The sequence below is a fragment of the Marmota flaviventris genome, chromosome 17 (genome assembly GCF_047511675.1).
Source record: "Marmota flaviventris isolate mMarFla1 chromosome 17, mMarFla1.hap1, whole genome shotgun sequence".
NCBI classification, from domain to species: domain Eukaryota; kingdom Metazoa; phylum Chordata; class Mammalia; order Rodentia; family Sciuridae; genus Marmota; species Marmota flaviventris.
In genome coordinates, this window is record NC_092514.1 from 64,600,204 (window position 1) to 64,625,923 (window position 25,720).

The 25,720-nt window shown below is 34.4% G+C and overlaps 1 protein-coding gene across 1 annotated transcript in view; it reads right to left on the bottom strand.

Annotated features, from left to right (window-relative positions):
- Smurf2 (SMAD specific E3 ubiquitin protein ligase 2) overlaps positions 1 to 25,720 on the bottom strand; it is a 108,994-nt gene that overhangs the window by 27,430 nt on the left and 55,844 nt on the right. The window contains exons 4-10 of the mRNA XM_027946292.2: positions 20,473 to 20,606; positions 17,720 to 17,785; positions 15,772 to 15,856; positions 13,279 to 13,362; positions 10,085 to 10,287; positions 7,432 to 7,516; positions 1,050 to 1,208 (exon numbers count right to left, since the gene is read on the bottom strand). Of these exons, the coding sequence (XP_027802093.1) occupies positions 1,050 to 1,208; positions 7,432 to 7,516; positions 10,085 to 10,287; positions 13,279 to 13,362; positions 15,772 to 15,856; positions 17,720 to 17,785; positions 20,473 to 20,606 (816 nt within the window). The remainder of the gene's footprint in view (positions 1 to 1,049; positions 1,209 to 7,431; positions 7,517 to 10,084; positions 10,288 to 13,278; positions 13,363 to 15,771; positions 15,857 to 17,719; positions 17,786 to 20,472; positions 20,607 to 25,720) is intronic.

The window sequence follows — 25,720 nt, forward strand, 5'->3', positions numbered from 1 at the left end:
TGGAGTCAGAGAGAACCTTGTTCTTCAAAGTCTAAGGCCAAGAACCTTGTTGATATACTATTGTCAAAGTGTTTTTGCCGGGGCTGGGGATGTAGCTCAGACGTGGTGTCGGTCTCTCTCTCTCTCCCCCTTTCCCCACTCATACACACACACAACAGTTCCATCAAAATTGTTGAAAAAGATACTTTGGTGCTTTGCTTAGTAATGAAGTTTCCTTTTCTCTCTTTATTTACCCCTCCCCTTCCTCAGAAGGCAATGTAGGAACTAACAAAGTTAGGAAAAAACTAGATAGCTGAAGAAAAAAGAAAAGCAAAGATACAAATAACACCTACAAACAATGCTCAATAACATAGTTAACAGCCAACTAAAGCCAGGATGTTCGGTATGAATCTGGACATGGCCATTTACTGCCTGGTGACCTACAGAAAGTCAACCTCTAGATTTCAGTTTCCTTATACATATAAATGGCAGTAACTACCTCAAGGAATTTGTCAGGGAAAAAATTGCTAACATATATATAAAGTAAAAGAATAACACTTCACAAATAATAAAAGCTATTGAAAAGCCACTAACATTAGTTGTGCTGCAACAGCAACACAAAAATACATTGTTCAGCCTCAACTTCTGTCAAGCTACTGCCTATCGGAAAAAACACCCTCTCACTTGAGTACTTTCTTTTTTTTTTAAGTTTTAGGTGGTCACAATATCTTTATTTTGTTTTTATGTGGTGCTAAGAATCGAACCCAGTGCCTCACGCATGCTAGGCAAGTGCACTACCACTTGAGCCACATCCCTAGCCCCTCACTTGAGTACTTTCAATACATACCTTTACCTAACATTTCAAGATCAGTTCCTACTTAAGCATAGTAGAATTAAAATACTCATATGTCTGAGTAAACTCTGTCACACTCTTACATAAAATTTGATCAGTAAAAATAACTCATAAATTGAAGAGAGCAGACATTCTTTCACATTTATTATAGAAAGTATCCATCAATTTCCTCTTGTTCCAGCAGGTATTTTTATATGTATTGTTTCAAAAAACTTACTTTAAAACTAAATGCAAGTTGGCAGAGAGTCGAGGATCTGTAAATTGTGTTGTTCTGTTGTTATGGTCAACGAAATAAACTCTGCCTGTTGCAGTATTACGGATCTCCCATCCAGGAGGCAAAGGACCAAGCTCTTCACAATTGATGTTGCTAAGATCCCTGCAAAAACAAATATAAAGTAAAAAATACCTCATTGCTGTGCCTGCTGAGCCAAGCAAGTGTAAATGACATACAACAATTCCATGAAGTCTGAGAAAATGTATTGTTTCAGAAACTTGAGATGTTGAGCTGGAATCTTTAATTCCCAGTGGTTTAACAAACTTGCATGTTCAAAACCCAATCCATAAACAGCTCAGAAGAACTTATCACAAAGCCTACATTTTTAGTAGGTTAGTTTCTCGACTTTAATGTAACACAGATTTTAAATTAATATAAAAGTAATCACAACATTTGCCAACATAAACTATACTTCAATATTTGTTTGACAGAAAATACTGTGTTACAAGTATCAGTGATAAGAGGAATTAAATGTTTTCTAAAATTTCCCTCAACTATTTCTTTCTTTACTACATCAAAAATATGTGTAAATAATGTCAATTCCATGAGTAATTTTAAGCTCTCCAACAAAGCAAAACTGGAAATGTTTTTGAAATTATGATCCTATCACAAGTTCAAGGCTAGCCTCAGCAACTTATCAAGGCCCTACACAACTTAATGAAACCCTGTCTCAAAATAAAAAGGCTCAGTGGTAAAGCACCTCTAAGTTAAATCCCAAATACAAAAAAAAAAGAAGAAGAAGAAGAAATTATGATCTTGAAAATAATCACAGCATTTTTTTTAAAGGATAACTAGTTCATTTTGACTTTTGAAGTCTATGAACTTGTGAATAAAGAACCTGTTTGATACACCAAAAGACCAACACACTAAGGCTTACTACTTACTGCTGCAATGAAAAAAAGCTAATAAACTTTTGTGGGGGAGGGGGTGGGGATACCAGGGATTGAACTCAGGGGCACTCCCAAGCCACATCCCCAGCCCTATTTTGTATTTAGAGACAGGGTCTCACTGAGTTGCTTAGCACCTCACTTTTGTTGACTCTGGCTTTCAACTCTCAATGCTCCTGCCTTAGCCTCCCAAGCCGCTGGGATTACAGGCAGTTAATAGACTTTTTTTTTTTTAAGCTGTATATGGATACAATATCTTTATTTATGCTTTTATGTGGTTCTGAGAATCGAACCCAGTGCCTTGCACATGCTAGGCAAGCACTCTACCACTGAGCCACAACCCCAGCCCAGTTAATGCATTTTAATGAACCAAAGGCCACTGTTATTATATTGCACACACTTAAAATACTATTACATATAAACAAGGATTTATAGGACCTTAAAGAATAAGATAAGGAGCCTCAAGTTATTAAACACATTAAGGTGCTAGGAAGTTAATACGCTCAGAGTAGGCATGTCCTATACCTGACACTAGGCATTGCTTCCCTTTGGTTATTCATAATGAAACCGGCAATAAGGACTATAAAATCCTATCCTCTACACTGTTAGAACAAAAATCTTTCAGAGTGCAGATCCCAAAGTTACTGTCATCATCTACTGGGACAATGAAGTCACTGTCTTCCATGACCCCACTAAAGCCTCATGTAACAATGAGTAATATGCTCAGGTCATTTCAAGCCCAAGTGAACCACTTCAGGCTACTGGAATTACCCGTAAATGCTAAGGAACTGCCATTCTTTGAAAGTGACCAAGAAAGCTCAAGCATCTAGACACTAAAACTGTTTGCCTTTTGTGGTCTTTAGGGGCTTGGGGGAAGAGGGCTTGAAAAGATAAAAGCAGCATGTCTAATGTAAATTTAAACTAGAACATAATTGTGCTGATAAGATTCTTCAAAATCACGTTTTAAAAGTTAAACTAGACAAAGATTTCCGCCCCCACCCCTCCTCAAGTAACAGCTTGTTCTGGGTGAAACATGATGATGGGCACATATGGGCCCTCATAGATTTGTTGAAATGATGACTTTGACTTTTGTTTAGAGGTGCTCCAAGAGGATTCTCCTGACCTCCTCCAGGGCTCAGGATGCTGAGGGAGGAGGATGGTGAGTTCAGAGACAGCCTCAGCAAATCAGCAAGGCCTTAAGCAACTTAGTGAGACCCTGTCTCTAAATAAAATATTAAAAGGGCTGGGGATGTGCATCAGTAGTTGAGCACCATGGGTTCAATCCCCAATACCAAAAAGAGAGAGAGAGAGAGATCCTCCTACTACAAAACAACTAAAGTTTAAAGGGAAACATAATATTTGAAGACATAGCTAGTCACAAAAGAAGCAAGGGAAAGCTCCAAGAATCCTACTAAAAGAGGTAGGTAGGGAGGGAGAAAAAGAGGGAAGGGAGGGAGGAAAATGAAGGTGGAGCTAGTACCAGAGTGGCCAGTGTGGAGAGAGAAAGGCCATCAGCAAGGTTGGGAAAGGAAACTAATAACTTCCCCCAAAAACTGAGATCTCAAAATAATGAGGTAATTCCAGGAAAACTACCTAAAATTCTACTTCAGGTCTCAAAACCCCAACTAATCAAGATCAAATAATAAATTCACAATCTAAAATCACCAAACACTTCAGAAAAGAACAACACTGTTAAAGTCAGGAGAAATAATAAACCAGAATCAGATCCCCAAGCACTGTCAGAAACCAAAAAGAGAACAGCGATGATATGCAATTTTTTAAAAAATTAAAAGGTACCATTACAAAATGAACTATCAATGAAACATTATTAAAAAATAAATGTAGGGGCTGGATTGTGGCTTAGTGGTGGAGCACCTGCCTAGCATGTGTGAGGCATTGGGTTCGATCCTCAGCACTATATATAAATACATAAAATAAAGGTCCATTTACAATTAAAAAGAAAAAAATTTAAAAAAATAAAAATAAATGGTGATATTTTCTTAAATGGAACTTTTAGAAGTAAAAAACAATGATAGAAATCAAAGAATGAGAATTCTATTGATATAATGTAGAAACTAAATTTATATTATTTTATTTAGAATTTTATTGATCTACAGTCATACATGGGAGAGGACTAACTAAAAACGTAAAAAACTGGAAATATTTTTTATGTCCAACTGGGAACTGATTACAGAAAAATGGAATGTTATGCAGCCATAAAAATACAAATCTGAGCCAGGCACAGTGGTGCATGCCTGTAATCTCAACAACTCAGGAGGCTGAGGCAGGAGAATCACAAGTTCAAAGCTAGACTCAATGATTTAGCAAAGCCCTAAGCAACTTAGTGATACCCTGTCTCAAAATAAAAAATAAAAAGGATGTGGATCACTGGTAGAACACCCCTGGGTTAATCCTTGATACAATCAATAAATGAATCTGAACTTCAAGACTATAGCCAATATGCAATAAAATGAACAATTAGGCCTTAATCATTACTTTAAACAGAAATGCAAAGCATAATAAAATGGGACTTCTCAGACAAATTTAAGTGTATGGATATCTTTAAATGATAATTCAAGTTTATCTTTCTCAATACCGCAAAATCATTTTTCTTCTATATACGTCTTACCAATGACTTTAAATAATTTTAAAGAAAAGCTCATTATTTATATTCAATTTGATAAACAGAATCCAAAACACTTCCTTTCATAATTTAACAAATTCTGATTTCTAAAAGTTAGGACCTTAAATTTTTTTCCCAAGCTTAACTTAAAAGATACAAAATTCTTTCTCTACTATTAGTTAAAATTTAACATTTATACCACCAAGAAATTGCAACTTGATACAGTAATTAGTGATTGCTGGCTGCCACCCTCAAAAGATTCTAATTAAATTATATAATCAAATATTTTCATTATAATAGTTTTATTTATAAATAAATAGCAAGTATCAGGGCAACCCAACATCAGCTAGTCACATCTGTTTTTTGATTCAGTTACAGACAGAAGTCTGGGTCAGCTTTAGGAAGGAACGTTCTCTTGACACTCCCTGGGTTTTTTTTATGTTGAGGGTTTTTTTTGTTGTTGTTGTTTTTGTTTTTCTCTCTCTCTTTTTTTTAATTGGTTGTTCAAAACATTACAAAGCTCTTGACTTACCATATTTCATACATTAGATTCAAGTGGGTTATGAACTCCCATTTTTACCCCAAATACAGACTGCAGAATCACATCGGTTACACATCCACATTTTTACATAATGCCATATTAGTAACTGTTGTATTCTGCTACCTTTCTATCAAAACATCCTCACTTTACAAAGGTACACATGCACCACAGAAAGTTGATTTAGAACTTAATTTTGAATTCAAAGCTTTTTGGCAAATCAGGCTGCACTACTTGGTACTTTGCACATGCTCATTAGAAAATAACTCAACCTTGGCTGGGATTGTGGCTCAGAGGTAGAGCACTCGCCTAGCATGCGTGAGGCACCAGGTTTGATCCTCAGCACCACATAAATATAAAATAAAGACATTGTGTCCACCTATAACTAAAAAAAAATAAATAAATAAATATTTTTTTTAAAAAGAAAGAAAATAACTCAAGCTAGCAGTGAAACATGCCTATAATCCCAGGTCTACTGGGAAAGCTGAGGAAGAAGAATTGCAAATTCAAGGACAGCCTGGGCAACTCAGGGGGACCATGTCTCAAAATAAAATATAAAAAGGGCTAGGGACTTATCTCAGTGGTAAAGAGCCTCTGGGTTCAATCCCCAGTTTCAAAAAAAGGAGGAAAAGAAAAAAAAAACCAAAATGTTTGAAAAACTCAATATTTAGTACCAGAATGTATTTAAAATTACACTAATTATTAAATTGATTTGTGTGTCATTCCATATTCTTGAAGCCAGAATACAACTAATATTTTGGTTAACAAATGCAATGCCTACAGTTCAAATGTATAAGTTTTAATTTTTAAATAAAATGGAATTGGAATTAACCTAAGCTGTTTTCTTTATTCTTTTTCTGGTACTGGGGATTGAAGCCAGGGGAGCTCTACAACTAAACTAGATCCTCAGCTCTTTTTAGTTTGTTTATTTGCAGTACTGGAGGTCGAACTCAGGGCCTTGTGCATGCTCGGCAAGTGTTCTACCACTGAGTTATATCCCCAACCCTTTATTTTTTATATCAAGACAAGGTCTCACTAAATTGCAGAGGCTGGCCTTGAACTTGCCATGACCCTGTCTCAGTCTTCAGAATTGGGATTATAAGTGTGTGCCACCATGCTCAGCCACTTGTTTTCTTTTCTGCATCAAAATGAAACTATTAAGGAACACATAGAAGATCACTGAATAATTTGTATAAGATTAAAATTTTTTAACTTAAAAAAAAAGCCTGACCAGAAATAAAATAAAACTTATCATCTCCTACCTATTTTTCCCGTCTTTTTAAAAATTAATTTATTTATTCTAATTTGTTATACATGACAGGAGAATGCATTTCAATTCATAGTACACATAAAGAGCACAATTTTTCACGTCTCTGGTTGTACACAAAGTAGAGTCACACCATTCATGTCTTCACACATGTACTTAGGGTAATGATGTCCATCTCATTCCACCATCTTTAATCTCTACCTATTTTAAACGCAATGTTTTAGCCCATATTTTGGCTTGCCTTTTTTTTGATACTTGGGATTGAACACAGTGGTGTTTTACCACTGAGCTACATCCCCAGCCCCACTCCCCCTCTTTTTGTTTCCTTTTCCCCCAAAACAGGGCCTTGTTAAATTGTTGAGACTGGACTTGAACTTGATCCTCCTACCTCATTTAAAATGAGATTGCAGGGGTTAGGATTGTGGCTCAGAGGAAGAGCGCTCACCTAGTATGCATGAGGCACTGGGTTCAATCCTCAGCACCACATAAAATAAAATAAAAGTATTAGAAAAAAAAAAAAAAAATGAGATTGCAAACTGCGGGCAGTGGTGCACGCCTGTAATCCCAGCAGCTCGGGAAGTTGAGGCAGGAGGATCAAAAGTTCAAATCCAGCCTCAGCAAAAGTGAAGCGCTAAACAACTTAGTGAGACCCTGTCTCTAAATAAAATACAAAATAGGGCTGGGGATGTGGCTCAGTGGCCAAGTGCCCCTGAGTTCAATCCCTGGTACCAGAAAAAGGGTGTAGGTGTGATTGCATATGCCACAATGCTCAGCTGTCTCACTTTTTTTTAAAGGGATCAGAAAAGGGGACTGGACACTGGTGGGGGGAACTGGTGAGACTTCAGAGAAACAGGTAAGACTTTCTACTGAATGTCAAACTCAAATGATTGTCAGAGCCAAACATATATATAAACTATTTTTAAAAGTTAAATATCTTTTTTAAAAACTGCAAGAAACCCAAAGTAAGATATATATTCATTGTATGAAGAGTACTTAAAATATATTCTTACCTAGGTACTCTTGGATCATGCCATGTGCTCACACCAGTTTGAGTGTGTAAGAAATATACCTGACCTTGTTGCGTTGTCCTCTGTTCTGTAAAATAAAGAAAACTAATAAGAAGAACAAAATTCAGAATGTCCAAATCAAATACTTTTACATACTCTGGGATGACATACTAATAGGGAAAAATTTCCAAATTACCAGTCTATTTCATTATGAAAACCAGCTTCACAAATCACTTTTTCTGTTTCTTAGAAACAATTATATGAAAGTTATAGACCAGATATCTAAAACCTAACTAAACTTATAATGTAGTGCAATCGCAATGGAAAATAGAAAATAAGACTGTCACAACACCAATAAGTAAACAAGACAAAAGGTAAAGAAGCGATCTCTTTTTTTGGAACTAGAGACCGTACTCAGGAGCACTTAACCACTGAGCCAATCCCCAGCCCTTTTTATGTTTTATTTTGTGACAGAGTCTCACTAAGTTGCTTAGGGCCTATGTTGCTAAGGCTAGCCTCAAACTTATGACCCTCTTCCTCAGCCTCTGAGTTGCTGAGATTAAAGACATACACCACCATGCTGGGCCAGAAATGTATTCTTTCAACTATATTTAGGCTAAACAGACACACAAAAAAGAGGAGCTACAAGGAACACATTATAAAATCACAAACAGGTAAAGGGCTGGGATTGTGGCTCAGTGGTAGAGCGCTTGCCTAGCAAATGCGAGGCCCTGGGTTCGATCCTCAGCACCACATTAAAAAATAAATAAATAAAATAAATGTATTGTGTCTAACTACGACTAAAAAAATAAATATTTTTTAAAAGTTTTTAAAAATTCAATATACAAGACAACAAAACCATTGTTAATATTTATTAGCAGAAATTTATTTATAAGCTTCTAATTAAATCAATAAACTTAAATTGCAAACTTTAAAAAATTTTAAACATAAAAATGTTTAAATTCAGTTACAGATGACAGCTGTAATAATTTCAGCCTTGGTATCTACCTTATTTCTGTTTTAGTTGTACAAAATTTTTTTAAATCTAGATCACACGATATTATAAAAGTATAACTACTCCTATTCCAAATAGCTTGCCTTATAATCTCAAAGATAAAATAAAGTATCTTTTGCCATTTAAGATCTATACATTGACAATAACAGCTAAATTTTATTGAGCACTTTCTATACCACTCTTTCAGATACTTCACATAAAATATCATTTATTCATGCAATAAACCTACACTATTGGTACTATTACATTCCCCATATGTTCACAGAGGCTAAATACTATGCTCAGTGTAACATGGCAAAGCTGGGATGTGAACTGAGGTTTGTCTGTTTCACATAATCTAAAGTAATCTCTGAGGCATAGCACAGTTAGTGGACAGTTTTTTTTCTTTTCCAAATTATAGAGCTAAAAATGGCCCTGCACAATGGTGTATGCTTATAATCCCAGTGACTTGGGAGGCTGAGGTGGAGGATTGCAAGTTCAAGGCCAATCTCAGAAACCTAATGAGGCCTTATGTAACTTAGTGAGACCCTGTCTCAAAATAAAAATAAAAAGGGCTATGGATGTGACTCAGTGGTAACGAATACCTGGCTTCAATGCCCAGTGCCAAAAGCAAAAAAAAAAAAGAGCTAAAATATGTTATTTGTTGTTGTTTTTTTGGTACCAGGGATTGAACACAGGGCACTTTATACTACTGAGCCAAATCCCCAGCCCTTTTTTATTTTTTATTTTGAGACAGAGTCTCACTAAGTTGCAAGTTGTTGAAGCTGGCTTTGCACTTGCAATCCTCCTGCCTCACTTCCCAAGTTGCTGCCTCCTGTAAAATATGTTTTAAAATAAAATTAGAATCATGAATTTGCACAATAGTTTTTTAAATAACTCAACTAAAAATAAGAAAACTTAGATCAGGCAATTCCCAATGTTGGTCATTAGGTGTCACTATCAGCCCAAAATAATTTATCTACAGTCAGTGCTAACAGGGCAAAAATTTAGTTAGCTTTTTAGCAAGTAAGCGATGCCAGTCAAGTTCATAAAATGCTAGTGTTTGCAAGGAGTGATTTAGAAAGTCTGTATTCAATTAGAAGATTCACATTATCTTCCACATGAAATTCTATAATTCCAGGAAATTACCTAAGAGTAAAATCATCTTATACAAAAAAGTGACTAAATCATTTACGATAATCCCGTCACTCGGATAATCAAAAATTATAGATAACAAAGAACAATAGACACCATAAGAAATACACCTTTGAAATTATTCCTAAATATGTTTATCCAAAACCAAAAACCACACTGTATGTCTAACTTCAGATGACCTTTATCAATAATAATGCTACCATACCTTTATGCAGTACCTACTTGCAGAGTTGTCTCACTATGATTCAGGTTTCTCACAATACCTTGTGATAAGGTATCAGTCACATTTAATTTTAAAAGAGCATAAAATCTAAAGTAATTAGTCAAACATTGGTTAGGTAGTCTTCTAACACTTCAAAGACTTTTCAAAGTTGGGAGGTTTTATATTTGCTTTTATTTTCATGCAGAATCCCTAAGCTCAGGTTAATAAATGTTTAAGTTAATTTTTGTTCTTAGAAACTAAAATTAGTAAGCCACATTTTATTTTTCCTTTGCTAGTAGTCATACCATAGCCTTCTGGTAGGTCTGGAGGAGTGTGTAAATGTGTCCTGCTCATATAATTTCTATGTCGTTGAGACCTGACTCTCCTCTCTGCCAGCCTGGGATCTGAAGACTGTCCACATGTTGCACCATTTGTTCCACTAATTGGAGTATTCTCATCAACAAAGCAGCTAAGAGGTCTGCCAGGACTAGAATATTCAGATGCCGGTCTATTGAAAAGTAACAAGGAAACAAAGTTATCAATTTAGATATCAAAAGTAGAGTTCTCTACAGTAACAATCACTTACCACATAAGAAAATGGAATGACTGATACAAACTTAATGATTTAAGAACTCTGGCCAAAGCAAGCCTGAAAGCTTTAGGTGCCAGAGAAATGCATGTCAATTATATATTTAAATATTGGTTTTAATTGCTTTTTATATAAAGTCCAGATATTTATAGATTTGAATACCAGATTACAAAGCATAACTTGACGTAATACAACCGACCTCTCAGACCTGATTTCCCACCATTCTCCCTCCCAACTTAGCTTCTGCCACACTGATACTCTTTCTGTTCCTTGAACTTCTCAAAAGTCATTTTACCTTTAGTCCTCAAAAACAGTACCTTTTCATTCCACCTAAAATACTCATTACTCCTACTATCCCTGGGCTTGGTTCTTTTTTATCATTCAAATCATAATTTACACTTGATGCCTCCTTAAGAGGTCTTTCCAATCTTCTAAACTAAAGAAGTCAACCAGTCATTTGATAATCCAGACAGAACCCAACCTATTTTTTTGACTTTACAACAGTGCAAAAGCAACCAATGTTTATAGCAACAGTACTTCAAATTTTTATCTTTTCCTGGGCTAGCAAGTAATACACATAGCATACTCTCAAAATGCTAGATAATTGGCAGGGAACTGCAGCTGCCAGTCAGGCATATGATCACAAAAGTAAATGACAGATAGTCTACAATATACTATGTTGCGTGTGGTATGTTAAGTATATTCAATGAATTTCTGACTTAAGGTATTTTTAACTTACAATGAATGGGTTTATCAAATATTATCCAATCAAGTTGAGGAACATCCATACCTTGCCTTAGTTCCTCAACACAGCAGTTATCTCTGCTATTTTTCATTTTTTACAAATCTTGTTTTTGTTCATATTCCCCCACTAGAATATTTATTGAAAAGGGGGGTGGGTAGTCTGCTGATTTTATTCCCTACTATCACCTAGTGCTTGTTGTGTTAGTACAAGTAGCTCAATAAATACCTATTGAAGCTATTTGTCTCTATCAAGGAGCTTTCAGACTTATTGGAAGTCTTCCAAAACAAAATATTCAAGAATTCATTTTTACGATAACATTTATAAGAACCAACATTTTATACATGTGGAAATTAATTCTATCAACTAAATGAATTAGAAGGAAATAGGCTTCATTTAAACACTGACACACACATACCCATTCACTTATGCTCACTTATAATAAATATGTTTTTCAATTTCAATAAAATCCTTGACAGTTTATGCTACAAATGCAACATCTTTAAAAAAGGCAACATAAACTAAGCTTTTACTTGACAATTACAATGTAATAGAGAAATTTTATGATTCCAATGAGCTAATCAATTAATTCCCAATAAGTAAAGGAGGTAAAGCTAATGAGAAGCATTCGATAATCTATTCCTGGTGCCAGTCCTGCCCAGTAGAAGAAAAAAAGCAAACAAAACACTGAACAGAGATGACAAATAAGCTTTGATTTTGCTTTTTAAAAGAGGAAAAGGAGAATGGATAATTATGAATGTAATGCACTCCACTATTGTCATGTATGTAAGAAATAAATTTTTTAAAAAAAGAGGAAAAGGCGGGCTAGTGTTGTGGCTCAGTGGTAGAGTGCTTGCCTTGCACATGTGAGGCACTGGGGTCAATCCTTAGCACCACATAAAAATAAATAAATAAAGATATTATGTCCACCTACAACTAAAAATATATTTTTTAAAGTGGGCAAGGAGAACTAAGTCACTTACTCTATTCATTTTCAGTTACTTTAAAAGCATGTCTTTATAGTTCTCAAAAATGAGCTTGCACCCTGATGTCTTTCTAAATTAAGCTCCATAAAAAAGGGACTATATGTCTACCATTCTTCAAGGTTTAATTCAGAGTCACCTCCTTCACAGTTTTCCTTTGCAACTTCAACCAGCTCCTCATCACCCACTCTAAGGTAGGTGCCCCTCCATAGTGTTCTTATCTTGATCACAGACCTTACTTGGACTTGATATAATATGATCTCTTTATGTGACTGAAAGAATAGAGACACTGTACAAATATTTTATAATGACCATTCAATAACAGATGTAACTACAAGCTCAAAAAAAAACCCACAGATACCCAGAAATAAAATGATTATTCAATTTATTCAAGTGATTCAATTAATAAAGATATATATTGGTACTGGGGAATTGAACCCAGAGATACTTTACCACTGAGCCACATCCCTAGTCCTTTTTATTTTTTGAGTCAGGGTCTCACTAAGTTGTTTAGAGCCTTGCTTATTTGCTGAGGCTGGCCTCAAACCTGTAATCCTCCTGCCCCAGCCTCCTGAATTGCTGGGATTATAGGCATAGACCACCATGCCCAGATCAATTAATGTTTATTAAGTAATACCATAGACCCTGGTGCTCCAATACCAGGATGACCTGTCAAACAATCTTTCTTGATGATTATTACTATTTGGGGGTGGGTACCAGGGATTGAACCCAGGGGTGCTTACCCACAGATCCAGAACCCAGCTCATTTTTTTTTTTATATTATAGACTGTCTCCATGAGTTGCTTAGGGCCGCAACGCTGAGGCTGGCTTTGAACTCAAGATCCTCCTGCCTCGGCCTCACAAGTCGCTGGGATTATAGGCGTGCACCACTGCACCCAGCTGTTGATGATTACTTTTTTTTTTTTTTTTAATTGTAGATGGACACAATACCTTCACTTTATCAATTTATGTGGTACTGAGGATTGAACCTAGTGCCGCATGCATGCAAGGCAAGCACGCCACCACTGAGCCACAACCCCAGCCCCGATGATTACTTTTTAAAAATGATAGCAAATATCTGCTGTAAAATCTATGAAAACAATCTAGTAAAGATGAGAGATAAAAAGAAAGGAAATTCAAGAAAGTAACTAGCAAAAACTATCAGAAATACCTATATGTTCTTACCGTGTTGGGCGTTCCCATTGTGTAGTTCTTGTTATGTGGTTAAGATACTGAATTCTTCCAGAGGCAGTTCGCCTTTCTTCCCAGCTTAAATAAAAATATTGAAAGATAAGGCATTAATAAGATTTAATAGGAAACTAGGACACCGAAGATTTTCACTGTGATCACAAAGGTTATCTACTATCACAAATCAGAACAAATGGAAGGATCAAATCACAGAATATAGATTTTTTTTCAATTTACTTTAGAACTACATGATATATTTTATGAAATGCTGAGCTTCTAGAATATTTACACTGAGATGTGACAAATATCTTTCCATCAGCTACAGTGAGAATTTTCAATGATGTAACACTCAAATTATACTAATTTCGTGAAAAATGGCACTATTAAAAATATGTTTAACCATAAATTAATGTAGCTAGTAAGCACAAAACTAAGCATTGGAATCCAGGTGGCCTAAAAAGAAAAATCACTCTCAATTTTTTAAAGTCAAATTTCAAAAAGCATATATTTAAAAAGCTTTCAAAGCAATCTGTCTATCCAAACTAATTTTTTTTTTTTTTTTTTTTGATGGTGCTGGGGATTGAACCTAGGGACTTGTGCATGTGAGTCAAGCACTCTACCAAACTAATTTTTAAAAAATCAAGAATGCCACTTATCCCTCAACTTTTTATTGCAAATCATATAATGAAAAAGGCAAAGGACTACAGATATGTAATATTTTCACCAAAATATTAGCAGAGTTTTGGGGAGATTAAACTTTTTAGCAGAAAATGAAAAAGATGCTAGGGGTTCCTCCCCCCCCATAGTACAATAGTCATAGGCAAATTAGACTAATGAACTTTATAGTCCATATTGCTATAACCTCTCAATATTAATTAATTATTCAATCTAAACCTCCTCTTCAAAAGTATCATATTCTACCTCACATCCAGGAAAGACTTAACAGACATATCAAAAAGCTGAAGTGGTCTATAAACAGAGTTAATTACAGCAATTTTTAATAGTTTAAATAAATTGGGCAAATACCACAGCTTAGATGTAAACATTTCTGTCAAAAGCTGGATGAGATGGAATACGCCTGTAATCCCAGCAGCTGGGGAGGCTGAGGCAGGAGTATAGCAAGTGTAAAGCCAGCCTCAGCAACTCAGTGAGGCACTAAGCAACTCAGCAAGACCCTATCTCTAAATAAAATATAACAAAGGGCTGGGGAACAACAAAGTAGCTCAGTGGCTGAATGTCCTCGAGTTTAATCCCAGGTAGGAAAAAAAAAAAAAAAATCCATCAAAAATAATTTGAATTGAAACAAAACCAATTATATACTTCAAATGGATCCAATTGATTGTATGTAAATTACACTTCTTTAAAGTTAACTAAAAATACTTTGAAAGTTAAAAAAATTAAAGACAAATTAGTATCAAGGATAAAGAGTAGTGATAGGGCTGGGGCTGGAGCTAGGGCTGGGGCTCAGTGGCAGAGTGCTCGCCTAGCACCTGTGAGGCACTGGGTTCGATCCTCAGCACAACATAAAAAATGAATATATAAAATAAAGGTGTTGTGTGCATCTACAACTAAAAATATTTTTTAAAAAAAGATAAAGAGTAGTGATAAAGATCAAGAGCTTAGGAATTAAAACTTAGGTTTGTGCTCCAGCTCTGCCACTTACTATGTGAGCTTAGACAAGTTACTTCACTTCTCGAGCCTCAGTTTTTTTAAATGTAAAATGAAAGAGTGGCAATAATGGTAATAACAGAAACAATAGTAGCTAAAATTAAACACTATATGCAAGATACTAAAGTGCTTTAAGTAAATGATTTAATTTTCTCAACAATTTATAGGGTATGACCTATTATCAATCATCCTTCTTAATAAATAAATAAATATAAACTGAAGCTTATAGAAGTTAAATAAATCAATTAAGGTCATAAAGCCAATAAACAGAAGAGTAAGGACTGGAACCCAAGTGATCAAACACCAGAATTGTATGTTCTACACTACCTTCCAAGATGTTTTAAGAATTAAATGATGTAATGTTTATAAAGTGCTTATAACAGTATTTGATCCATACATGTTCAATAAATGCTATTTTGTCATAATTACTATTACCCAAATTATCTTTTCCAACCCTCTAAATAGAGCAATGTTTCAAATTTAGTACCTGAATGGTCTCTTTGGAATAATTTAATCAAGCAAAAAAAGTTTTTCTTTTAATAGATAATATGTGTAGAAGAGTTATATTTAGCAAAATATTTTCACTTTCTTCTTTGTCAAAACTTTTTTTATAAAAAAAAATCAAATTTAACAGACCAAACTCATAGCTTATTTTATAAATTTGTTATGACAAGATCCTTCTAATTTTCCAATTAGAAAGAAAATCTTCATTATGAAATTGATCAAGCAAATTTCTAAAGCATATAGTAAATATCAACTTTTTTATTATTTTACAGATAATCCTTATATATTTCTCTAATGATTTTAGTGATATTAGCTTACCCATCTGGTAAATCATTATCAAACAAACGACTGCAGTCCACAACTTGTCCTCCTGTGCCTATTCGGTCTCTGGACTGAAGACTTACTATTGTAAACAACAGAAACATTACTAAGATTCATTGAAAGAACTATTACAATCTAAAATATCTATCTTTAGAAGGCATCTGGCTTAGCTTTTTTTAATACCTTAGTAAAATCTGTAGTTTATTTTCACATAATCTCAGCTACTGGGGAGACTGAAGCAGGAGAATTTCAAATTCAAGATCTGCTAGGGCAACTTAATGAGACCCAGTCTCAAAAAGATGAGGATGTAGCCAAGAGGTAGAGGACTCCTGGGTTCAATCCCCAGTACTGGGGGGTGGAGTGGGGGATTAAAACATTTGTTTTCTATGTAGTATACTCCAGTATTTCTAATGTAAAACAAAGTATCCTCTTTTTATAAATGTAAATTTATACCCAGTAAAATGATTTTGTTACTCCTAGATATTAGTTGGCAAGCATTACCTAACATCAAATCAAATACAGTAGAAGCTATTGCATGTAAAAGGACTGTATGCCAGGATTTTTTTTTTTTTTTTTTTAGAGAGCGAGAAAGAGAATTTTTAATTTTTTTTTCAGTTTTCGGCGGACACAACATCTCTTTATTTGTATGTGGTGCTGAGGATCGAACCAAGCGCCCCGCGCATGCCAGGTGAGCGCGTTACCCCAGCCCCCAGGATTTATTTTTGACATGTTTTTTACACCTTTCTCAATTAAGAATGACAGGCATTGTCAATAATTCTGTAATGCAAATACTTCCCTGGGATAAACCCCAAAAGAGCTTTGTTATGTGGCTACTGTGGCAGTTCCCCAACTATGAAACTAATGCATTGCCTTGTAAAATGAAGTCTTCCAAATACTCAGGAACTAAAACCTTTCTGGCAGACTCATAATAAAAATCAGTTTAGTCTAAATTCTGCTCTATCAAGAAGTATAAGATTCCAATTGCATTTTCTTCTTTTAATTAAAGAAGCTTCAAAAGTGCCTTCCTCAGTGTCCTACTACACCGTGCATCTTCATCAAATCTCAGTATACCAATTCTTTTTGTTGTTGTTGTTTCTTTAACTTGCAGTCAATTTATTAAACTCTGCAGGTTTACAACTTCATATTAAGTAGCCTCCTTCTATTTCATATGGTTTCCGTGTGATTGCATCAAGGATTAGCCCCATGCCCACTGAAACTCCTCCAGTACTTCCGGCACATAGGGCTTCCTGCACATCAGTGCTTGGGTCTTGTCTTCTGGTGCTTTGTGTGCTTGTGCCTTCTCCAGGGAGGCCAAGGAGGCAGCTCCGCAACAGGCGTTCAGTATACAAATTCTTAAGAAAAGGCTCCAGAAATATTGTATGAAGCCTTTTTCTCTAGGTCAATTTAAGACAGTCTATTAGCCCATTTCTAACTGAATGCCTTATGACTCAGGTGGAATTTCATCCTTATTTCCATTTAGTGTTACACTGCTATTGTTCATTTTATTTTTTTTTAGCACCATTTTCAAAACTGTAAAGCATTCAACATTAAACAAAGCATTAAATTTAAAAAGTTTAATATTCTATTCTTACTCTTACTCAAAAACTAGTTCAAGAATTTTCAGAAAACATTAATAACCATCTCCCAAGTTTACCTCAGTGTTCTACCATATTTGAGTACTTTGAAAGAATTCCTGGCTTAAAGAAACAAAATAACAACACTAGAAACTACAAATTTTTTTATATTAAGATTTTTAAAAATTAAGTTAACCTGGATTCTGTATATACTGTAGCATTTTTCATGACTAATCTTTAATTAATGCCAATACAGTGAAGCTGTATTTATTATATTTTGAATTAGAATTTATTATATTTTGAATTATATACTTGAATTATTATATTCTAAATGAGGTCAAAATTCACATAAATTTAAATTGTACACTTACCTACTATCTGTCCTCTAACTGTATCATTGTCATTTGGCCCAAGTTTGCATAGATCCAACCTCTGATCTATTTCAAATCAACAACAACAAGAAAAAATTTTAATTAGCTGGTATTAGAAATTCTAACATCTATTAAGTGACAATTTACATAATCCATTAGAAATCAGATCACTTAAGGAATTAATCATGTTTTAATTATAAAACAAATGTTTAAAATACTCTTAGCTGTATATATAATTAGTATAAATATCTCAACAAGTGTTGGTAATTAGGACTTCAAAAATCACAACAACAGTGGTGTATTACATTGTCAATAGGCAGTTTTTTCTTTCCAAAGCTTTCAGACTACTTCAGTTTTAGTTGTGGCTTACATCTTAACAGCTGTTGGTCTTAAACAACCTAAGCCTTGGTTTTCTCATATATGATAAAACTTGCCTTAGATTTTTTTTATAACTTTATTTATTTATTTATTTTTATGTGGTGCTGAGGATGGAACCCAGGGCCTTGCATGTGAGAGGCGAGCGCTCTACCTCTGAACCATAACCCCAGCCCCTTACCTTAGATTTTTTAAGGATTAAATGAGATAATTACAAATCTCAGTACAGTATCTGGCATGTAAGTGTTCAATAAATGTTAGTTGACATTATTATTATTTTTATGCAACCATTCCAAATGACACATACACACAATAAATATTAATAAGAAGCCAAAGGAAAACTTAAGATCTGGGTTTGATTTATTCTGCCACTAATCATTTAGGGGCAACAAATTTATTCTCTTCAGTGCCTCAATTGTAAAACAAATACAACTTTGACCTGGCCCTCTAAGGAACAATGTCACCCATTAGCATGCTGGTTTTACTTTGATTATAACACATATAGCTAAGTTATTTTGAAACTTGCTTCTTAAATAATCATGAATTGGTAAAAGGAGGAGACCATATCTTAGTCTTTGTATCCTCCAATTCAATCTGGAAGAACACTACATCAGGTGCTTAAAAATGGCTGATACTAGCCCATGGCATACGCCTGTAATCCCAGCAGCTTACGAGGCGGAGGCAGGAGGATCAGGAGTTCAAAGCCAATCTCTGCAATTTAGCAAGGCACTAAGCAACTCAGTGAGGCCCTGTCTCTAATAAAATGGAAAACAAGGCCAGTGGTGTGGATCAGTGGTCAGTGCCCCAGAGTTCAATCCTGGTTTTAAAAAAAAAAAAAATAGTTGATACTATTACTACATATCAAAAAGCTCAAATAAATTAATGCTATAAAACATTTACAAGCAGCACAAAGAAAATTCTGTACACTGAACTACAACTGCTGGCTATCCAGACAAAAACACAAATGTTTTTTCCCTCTGCAAAATAAATGGTGCTACTGGGTTGGCTATACAGTGGATGTCTGCAGAGCATGTTCCCTCTTCTCCTATTCAGTTCTTCCAATGTGGCATACACCCTTTGTCAGAGGCTTTTGCTTTTACTTCTCAGTCAACAAGATCCATGCCTTTTTCATCTTTGTATCACCAAGGTTCAATAAACATTGTGTAACCTGAACAAGGGATAATGCCAGACATTTGATCTATAAGTTTTACGTTTGCCTGCTGGATTGGGAAATAAATGTTTGTTTTTACATGTAGACCTTTTCCAAACCCAACCTCTCTTTCCTATTGGTCATCACCCTCTTAACCCAGAAATTTAAGGATTTCTCAGATTCCTTTAAATTCCTGTGATTCAGAATTTCTAGCTCTATTTTCTCCCTTTTTCTTAACAGGTGAACATTTGTAAATCTGGGCTGTGGTATTGCAGTCCATTAAAAGAGTTCATCTCTTAATATATATTCAATGCTATATTTACTGTTTTTTAAATTTAAGTTCCTTAGTTAAATTTTATGAGTTTATTAGTACAGGCATCTGGGCCAAAATTTCATGATAATAACAATATTTCTTATATTGTATAAAAAAGAATTTTGTAGAAACAACAACAAAAAAATCTGTTGAAAAAGATATTTACAGGCTGGGATTGTGGCTCAGCGGTGGAGCGCTCGTCTCAGCACCACATAAAAATAAAGGCATTGTGTTGTGTACATCTACACCAAAAAATAAATATTAAAAAAAAGAAAGAAAAACATATTTCCATCTATGTCCCAATGGGAAGACATTAAAAAAATATAGAAATAATTTTTAATATATCTTTATCATACATGCCACTCTCAGCTTTGTCAATTACATGAATTACACTTGTTAAAAATCAATCTGTCCATCTGTTATGGATATAACTTCTAACATCTTGATTTTGGTATATCTCCTAAAGGCCAGGCTGATGATAAACTGAACCTAATTTACAGTTAAGTAGTTAATACAACTACGTTGCACTCAAAATAATGTCTTATCTTTCTTTAACTTTTAATTTTGTTCAGCAGTTTTATATAACAATCTTATCCACTAAAAATTCTCCCTTAACTGCCACCTTAAACACTCCAATCACCTAAATAAAAACTCAATTTCATCTCACAGATCCACCAAAACCAGAAAAAGATGCTAAGACATTTAAAAAGGCATATGTACTTTTAACACCTTTCTTTTCATCCTTCTGAAGTTCACAAAATAAATACAGACCAGGATTTCACCAATGTTTCAGACATACAGAAGTTAGATTTCTGAACCCCTATAACATAATTAAAATCATTGTAACAATTAAAATAACATAATAATAAAATAATAACATATTTTTTAATTCAAAAATCACTAGTATCTACTCACAACCAGTGTCTTTGAGGCGGTTGATAGCATTGGAAAGAAGACGAACACAACCAAGAAATCCAGCACCTTGTTTTTTATGGATCTTCTTGTGATTCCATACACTGATTGTAACTGAATCAGACTTTCCAATATACCTAAAAAATAAGATGGCTACATAGGTAACTTGGTAGTTACAAGTGGTATAAAATTTTTCCTTTGTCCTTTTTATATTCCGAAGTTACAAAAATATTTCAAAGTATGGCTAGCCAGGTCATGCAAAATATGTTTTGATTTCAATCAATCTCCAGGTCTGAATTTAAATTTTTAAAAATCTTAAAATATATAGAAATAATTTTTAATATATCCTTGTCATACCTGCTACTCTCAGCATGGGCAACAATGCTTGCTAATTTTAAAAAATAAAATAAAAAATAAAAGCTCTAGCAGCTAGTGTCTATAACAAGGGAGTTTATAACAATTATTTCTTTCTAAGAACAAAAATCCTAAAAAGTACTTCTATTGGTTACTCTTAAAATATAGTTCAATCACATGACCTACTATCTCAGAGACTTATTTCACTTTCAAGGGACATTGTCAAGGCTGACAGACCAAAAATCTGACCTACCTGTTATATTTTTAAATGGTGTAGAACAAAAGCTGTTTGTAACGCTTTTCCCCTGCTTCTTCCCTGTATGCAGGCCTTGAGCGAGCAGGACTCTTGTAGATTTCACTTTACTGCCTGCAGACAAGCAGAGCAGGGAAAAGCGTTACTGTTCTTGTCTATGCATATGTCTGCAATTACATAAAAGCTCCACCACAGCCAATTGTTAACATGGAATCAACCCATGCAAAAACATATAACATAATTATATCAGTAGAAACTAACTTCATTTCAAGACTCTTAAGATGTCAAATTTTTGGTCCAGCAACCTTGATCATAAAAGTGTCATTCAGTTTTAAAAAAATTACTTACTATATAAAAAAGTATGAACTACTTAAATGACGGCTAAAACTTTTAAATAAGAACATGGAAGGCATACTTGAGTCCCTGGATCCAGCTATACCTAAAGAATGTCCACCCAGGGTTCTTAATTATACAAACCAATCATTTCTTTTCTAAAAATGAAGCCAATTTGAATTTGGCTTCCAATGCTTATAAATGAAAAGATATGAACTAAAATATCAATCAAGACACAAACACCAATTTTCCAACACATCTATCACATATATCTTGGTATGTATTTACTGCATGCTATGTCAAAATTCCAGAACCAGGATCAAGCATTAAACAAATAAATCACCTCAAACCAAACATTAAAAAAAAAAAGGCATGTTAAATCAGTTTCCCAACTAGCTGGCCTGAACTGTACATATGCTGAAATACGGATTTTAAAGGTATCAGAAATTTAAAAAAAAATTTTTTTTAAGTTTTGGAGTTTTTAAAAATTAAAGCATTATACATAGTAGTTGAGTTCATTTTGACAAAAATCATACATGCAAGGAATTTGATTTCAATCCCCATTTCTCTCACCCTGGCTGATCCTCTCCTCCCTCCCCCTATTCTCCTTCCTCTACTCTACTGGTCTTCCTTTAGCTGCTTATTTAATTTTGATTGGTACTTTCTAAATATGCATAAAAGCAAAATGCCCTTTGTTACCTTTATATATGCATGTAACATGATTTTGTTAAATTCATTCCATATTTCCTTCCCTTTCTCTTCCTCACTCCTCATTCTCTACCTTCTACTCCACTGATCTTCCCTATACATTTATGATATCTAATTCCCCTGGCCAACCTTCTTTCCCATATTTTGCTCTAGCTTCTACATATAAGAGAATACATTCCCTGATTTTCTGAGTCAGGCTTAATTCACTTAGCATGATGTTCTCCATTTCTATTCATTTACCAGCAAATGCCATCATTTCATTCTTCTTTATGGCTGAGTAAAACTCCATTATGTATATATACCACATTTTATTGATCCATTCATCTATTGACAGGCATCTGGGCTGATTCCATAATTTGGCTATAGTGAATAGTGCTGCTATAAACACTGAAGTGGCTGTATCACTGCAGTATGCTGACTATGGTTCTTTTGGACAAATACAAAGGAGGAGGATAGCTGGGTCATATGGTGGTTCCATTTCTAGTTTTTAAGGAATTTCCATACTGTTTTCCAGAGTAGCTGTACTAATTTGAGTCTCAACAATAATGTATCAGTGTATCTTTTTCAACACATCTTCACAAGCATTTATTATTATATGTGTTCTTGATAATTGTCATTCTGATTGGAGTAAGATGAAATTTTTGTGTAGTCTTGATTTGCATTATCCTGATTGCTAAAGATGCTGAACATTTTTTCACCTACTTTTTGGCCATTTGTGTTTCTTCTTTTGAGAAATTCTATTTAGGTTTTTCTGCATGCATACCACCACACGTTTTATGTACACTATGATGTGAAAAGATTGGAAATCTCTACATTAAGCTGTAATACACATTTGGTAATTACAGACCTTCTGGAAAATAGTCAAACTATGAATTACTAAAAATTATTAATTATACTGTATTGCTTAAGTGTACATGTCACAAACATTCTGTCCAAATATCCTGAGCCAGAAATGAATCAGAACTATAATAATTTTTTACACCTAGTGAAGTATCTGTTCTCAATTTAAGGAAACTTCATTCAATATAACATATAGCACATAAAAGTCAATCATTTTATAACTGAAAGTTAAACAGAGGCTTCTATTAGGTTCTACTAAAACTTCTTCAAAAAATATATGATTTATAAATAAGCCTCAGGACATTATCATATAGACCAAAATATGATGTATACATTAAAGATTTTTGGCTAAAATATAATTATCAGAATTTGTAAACTTGGCCAATTTAAGGTAAAGATTTTGCAAAATGATTCTAAGCATTTCCCTGATTTTTTTCCTTTCAAGGTGTATCTTGGAAACAAGCAAGATGAAATCTAGGGCTGGGGATGTGGCTCACTGGTGAGGTGCTTACCTGATATGTGCAAGGCCTTGGGTTCAATCCCCAGCACACACACGCATGCACACACACACAGAAAGGAATCTAAGAAGTACATGAAAAGTTGCTCAGTATTGCAGTTGGGCACAGTGGCTACACACCTGTAATCCCAGCAATTTAGGAAGCTGAGGCAGGAGGATCCCAAGTTCAACTCTAGCCTCCACAACTTAGTAAGGCCCTATGTAACTCATCAAGACCCTGTCTCAAAATGAAAAATAAAAAAGGCTGGTGATGTAAGAATGTAGCTCAGTGGTAAAGTATCCCTGGGTTCAATTGCCAATACCAAAAAAAAAAAAAAAATGTTCAACATTGTTAGTTAAAACCCACAATGAAGTTATCAATTCGTACCCACTAAGATCACTATAATTTTTTAAGAAAAACAATAAGCATTAGCAACAGAGGAATAGAGAAAATGCCCTGAAATTTTTCATATGAAAAACAATAATCAGGGCTGGGTTGTGGCTCAGCAGTAGAGCGCTCGCCTAGCATGTGCGAGGCCCTTCATTCAATTCTCAGCACCACATAAAAATAAATAAACAAAATAAAGATGATATTGTGTCTAACTAAAAACTAAATGTTAAAAAAAAAACAATAATCACAAAAGACCAAAATTAGGACACCATTAGCAATAATCTAAACTTGTACTAATCCAAAACCCATGCTGTTCCAGCCACATGGGATTAGTGAATATTTCAAATGTGGTTAGACCAAACTGAAGTGGGATGTTAAGTAGAAAGAAAATAAACCTCTGATTTCAAAGACAATATATGATATAATAGCTCAATATTTTATATTGAGTGTATGTCAAAATGTCAATATTTTAGACACTGAAATTAAATAAAATACATTATGCTTAATTTCTTCTGCTTTTGTTTTTCAATATGGCTACTGGAAAATTTAAAATTACAAATGAAATCCCACTTGTGGCTCACATATTTCTATTGACGCTAATCTAGACCTTAAAGATAATGGAATAATGTATTTGAAATTTGGAACAAAAGTTATATCTGGGGCTGGGGATGTGGCTCAAGTGGTAGCGCGCTCGCCTGGCATGCATGCAGCCCGGGTTCGATCCTCAGCACCATATACAAACAAAGATGTTGTGTCTGCAGAAAACTAAAAATTTTTTAAAAATTCTCTCTCTCTCTCTCTGGCTCTTTAAAAAAAATAAAAAAAGTTATATCTGACCTTACAGTCTATACCCAAACTATCAGGTAAAAAGGCGAAATATATTATTAGATCATATCTCAAAAAATTTTTTCTATTTTTGCACTCTCAAAATGACAGTGGAAGATAGACTTCACCACAACAGGGGAGTAAGCAAACCACAGGAAGTCACTGGAGCTAGAAGAAACAAAGGCAATTAATCCTGACATAATAATAAAGGCAAATCCCAGGACAACTGCAAGGCAATTCTTAGAGAACTACCAAACCAGATTAGAGTAAAAGGACAGAGGGCCCTGGAAGGATGTCTCCAAGAAGAAAAATCCAATGGAATATCTAATAGGATTGAATGTATGGTGAGGATGTTTACTTCCGTAGTAGAATTTGGGAATTAATTAATGAGACAGAAAACAAGACAAATGACAGAGATAACTATTAACTTCAGAAACAAAAGTGGTCAAGACAGAAAAAATAATTATTGTACACCATGTGATACAGCTCTGAATATTTACAAAATCATATTCATGTAATCACAGAACAATGATTTAACTACAAAGGTTCATATAACTATACTACAGAGCTAAGAGAAAGGAAGGGGCAAGTGAGTATCATTATGGGAGTGGGGATGAGTGGTATTAGTTTTAAAAGCTTAATCATCTTCTCAGGTAGGAAATCTTAAAACATCTAAAACCAGGGCTGGGGATGTGGCTCAAGCGGTAATGCGCTCGCCTGGCATGTGGGGGGCGCTGGGTTCGATCCTCAGCACCACATAAAATAAAAACAATAAAGATGTGTGTCCACCGAAAACTGAAAAATAAACATTAAAAAAAAAAAATTCTGTCTCTCTCTTTAAAAAAAAAAAAATCTAAAACCAGAAACAAAAAAAATAATGGAGATGCTATAAAATATTTTGAAATAGAAGAAAATATCAGAATAAATATCCAAACTCATTAAAGCAGTTAGTTTGAGAATGAGAATGGGACCAAGAATACTGTTTTCCACTAAAAACCGTACAGTACCATGTGCCTTTTTAAAAAAGTGAATATACTATGATTAAAATATA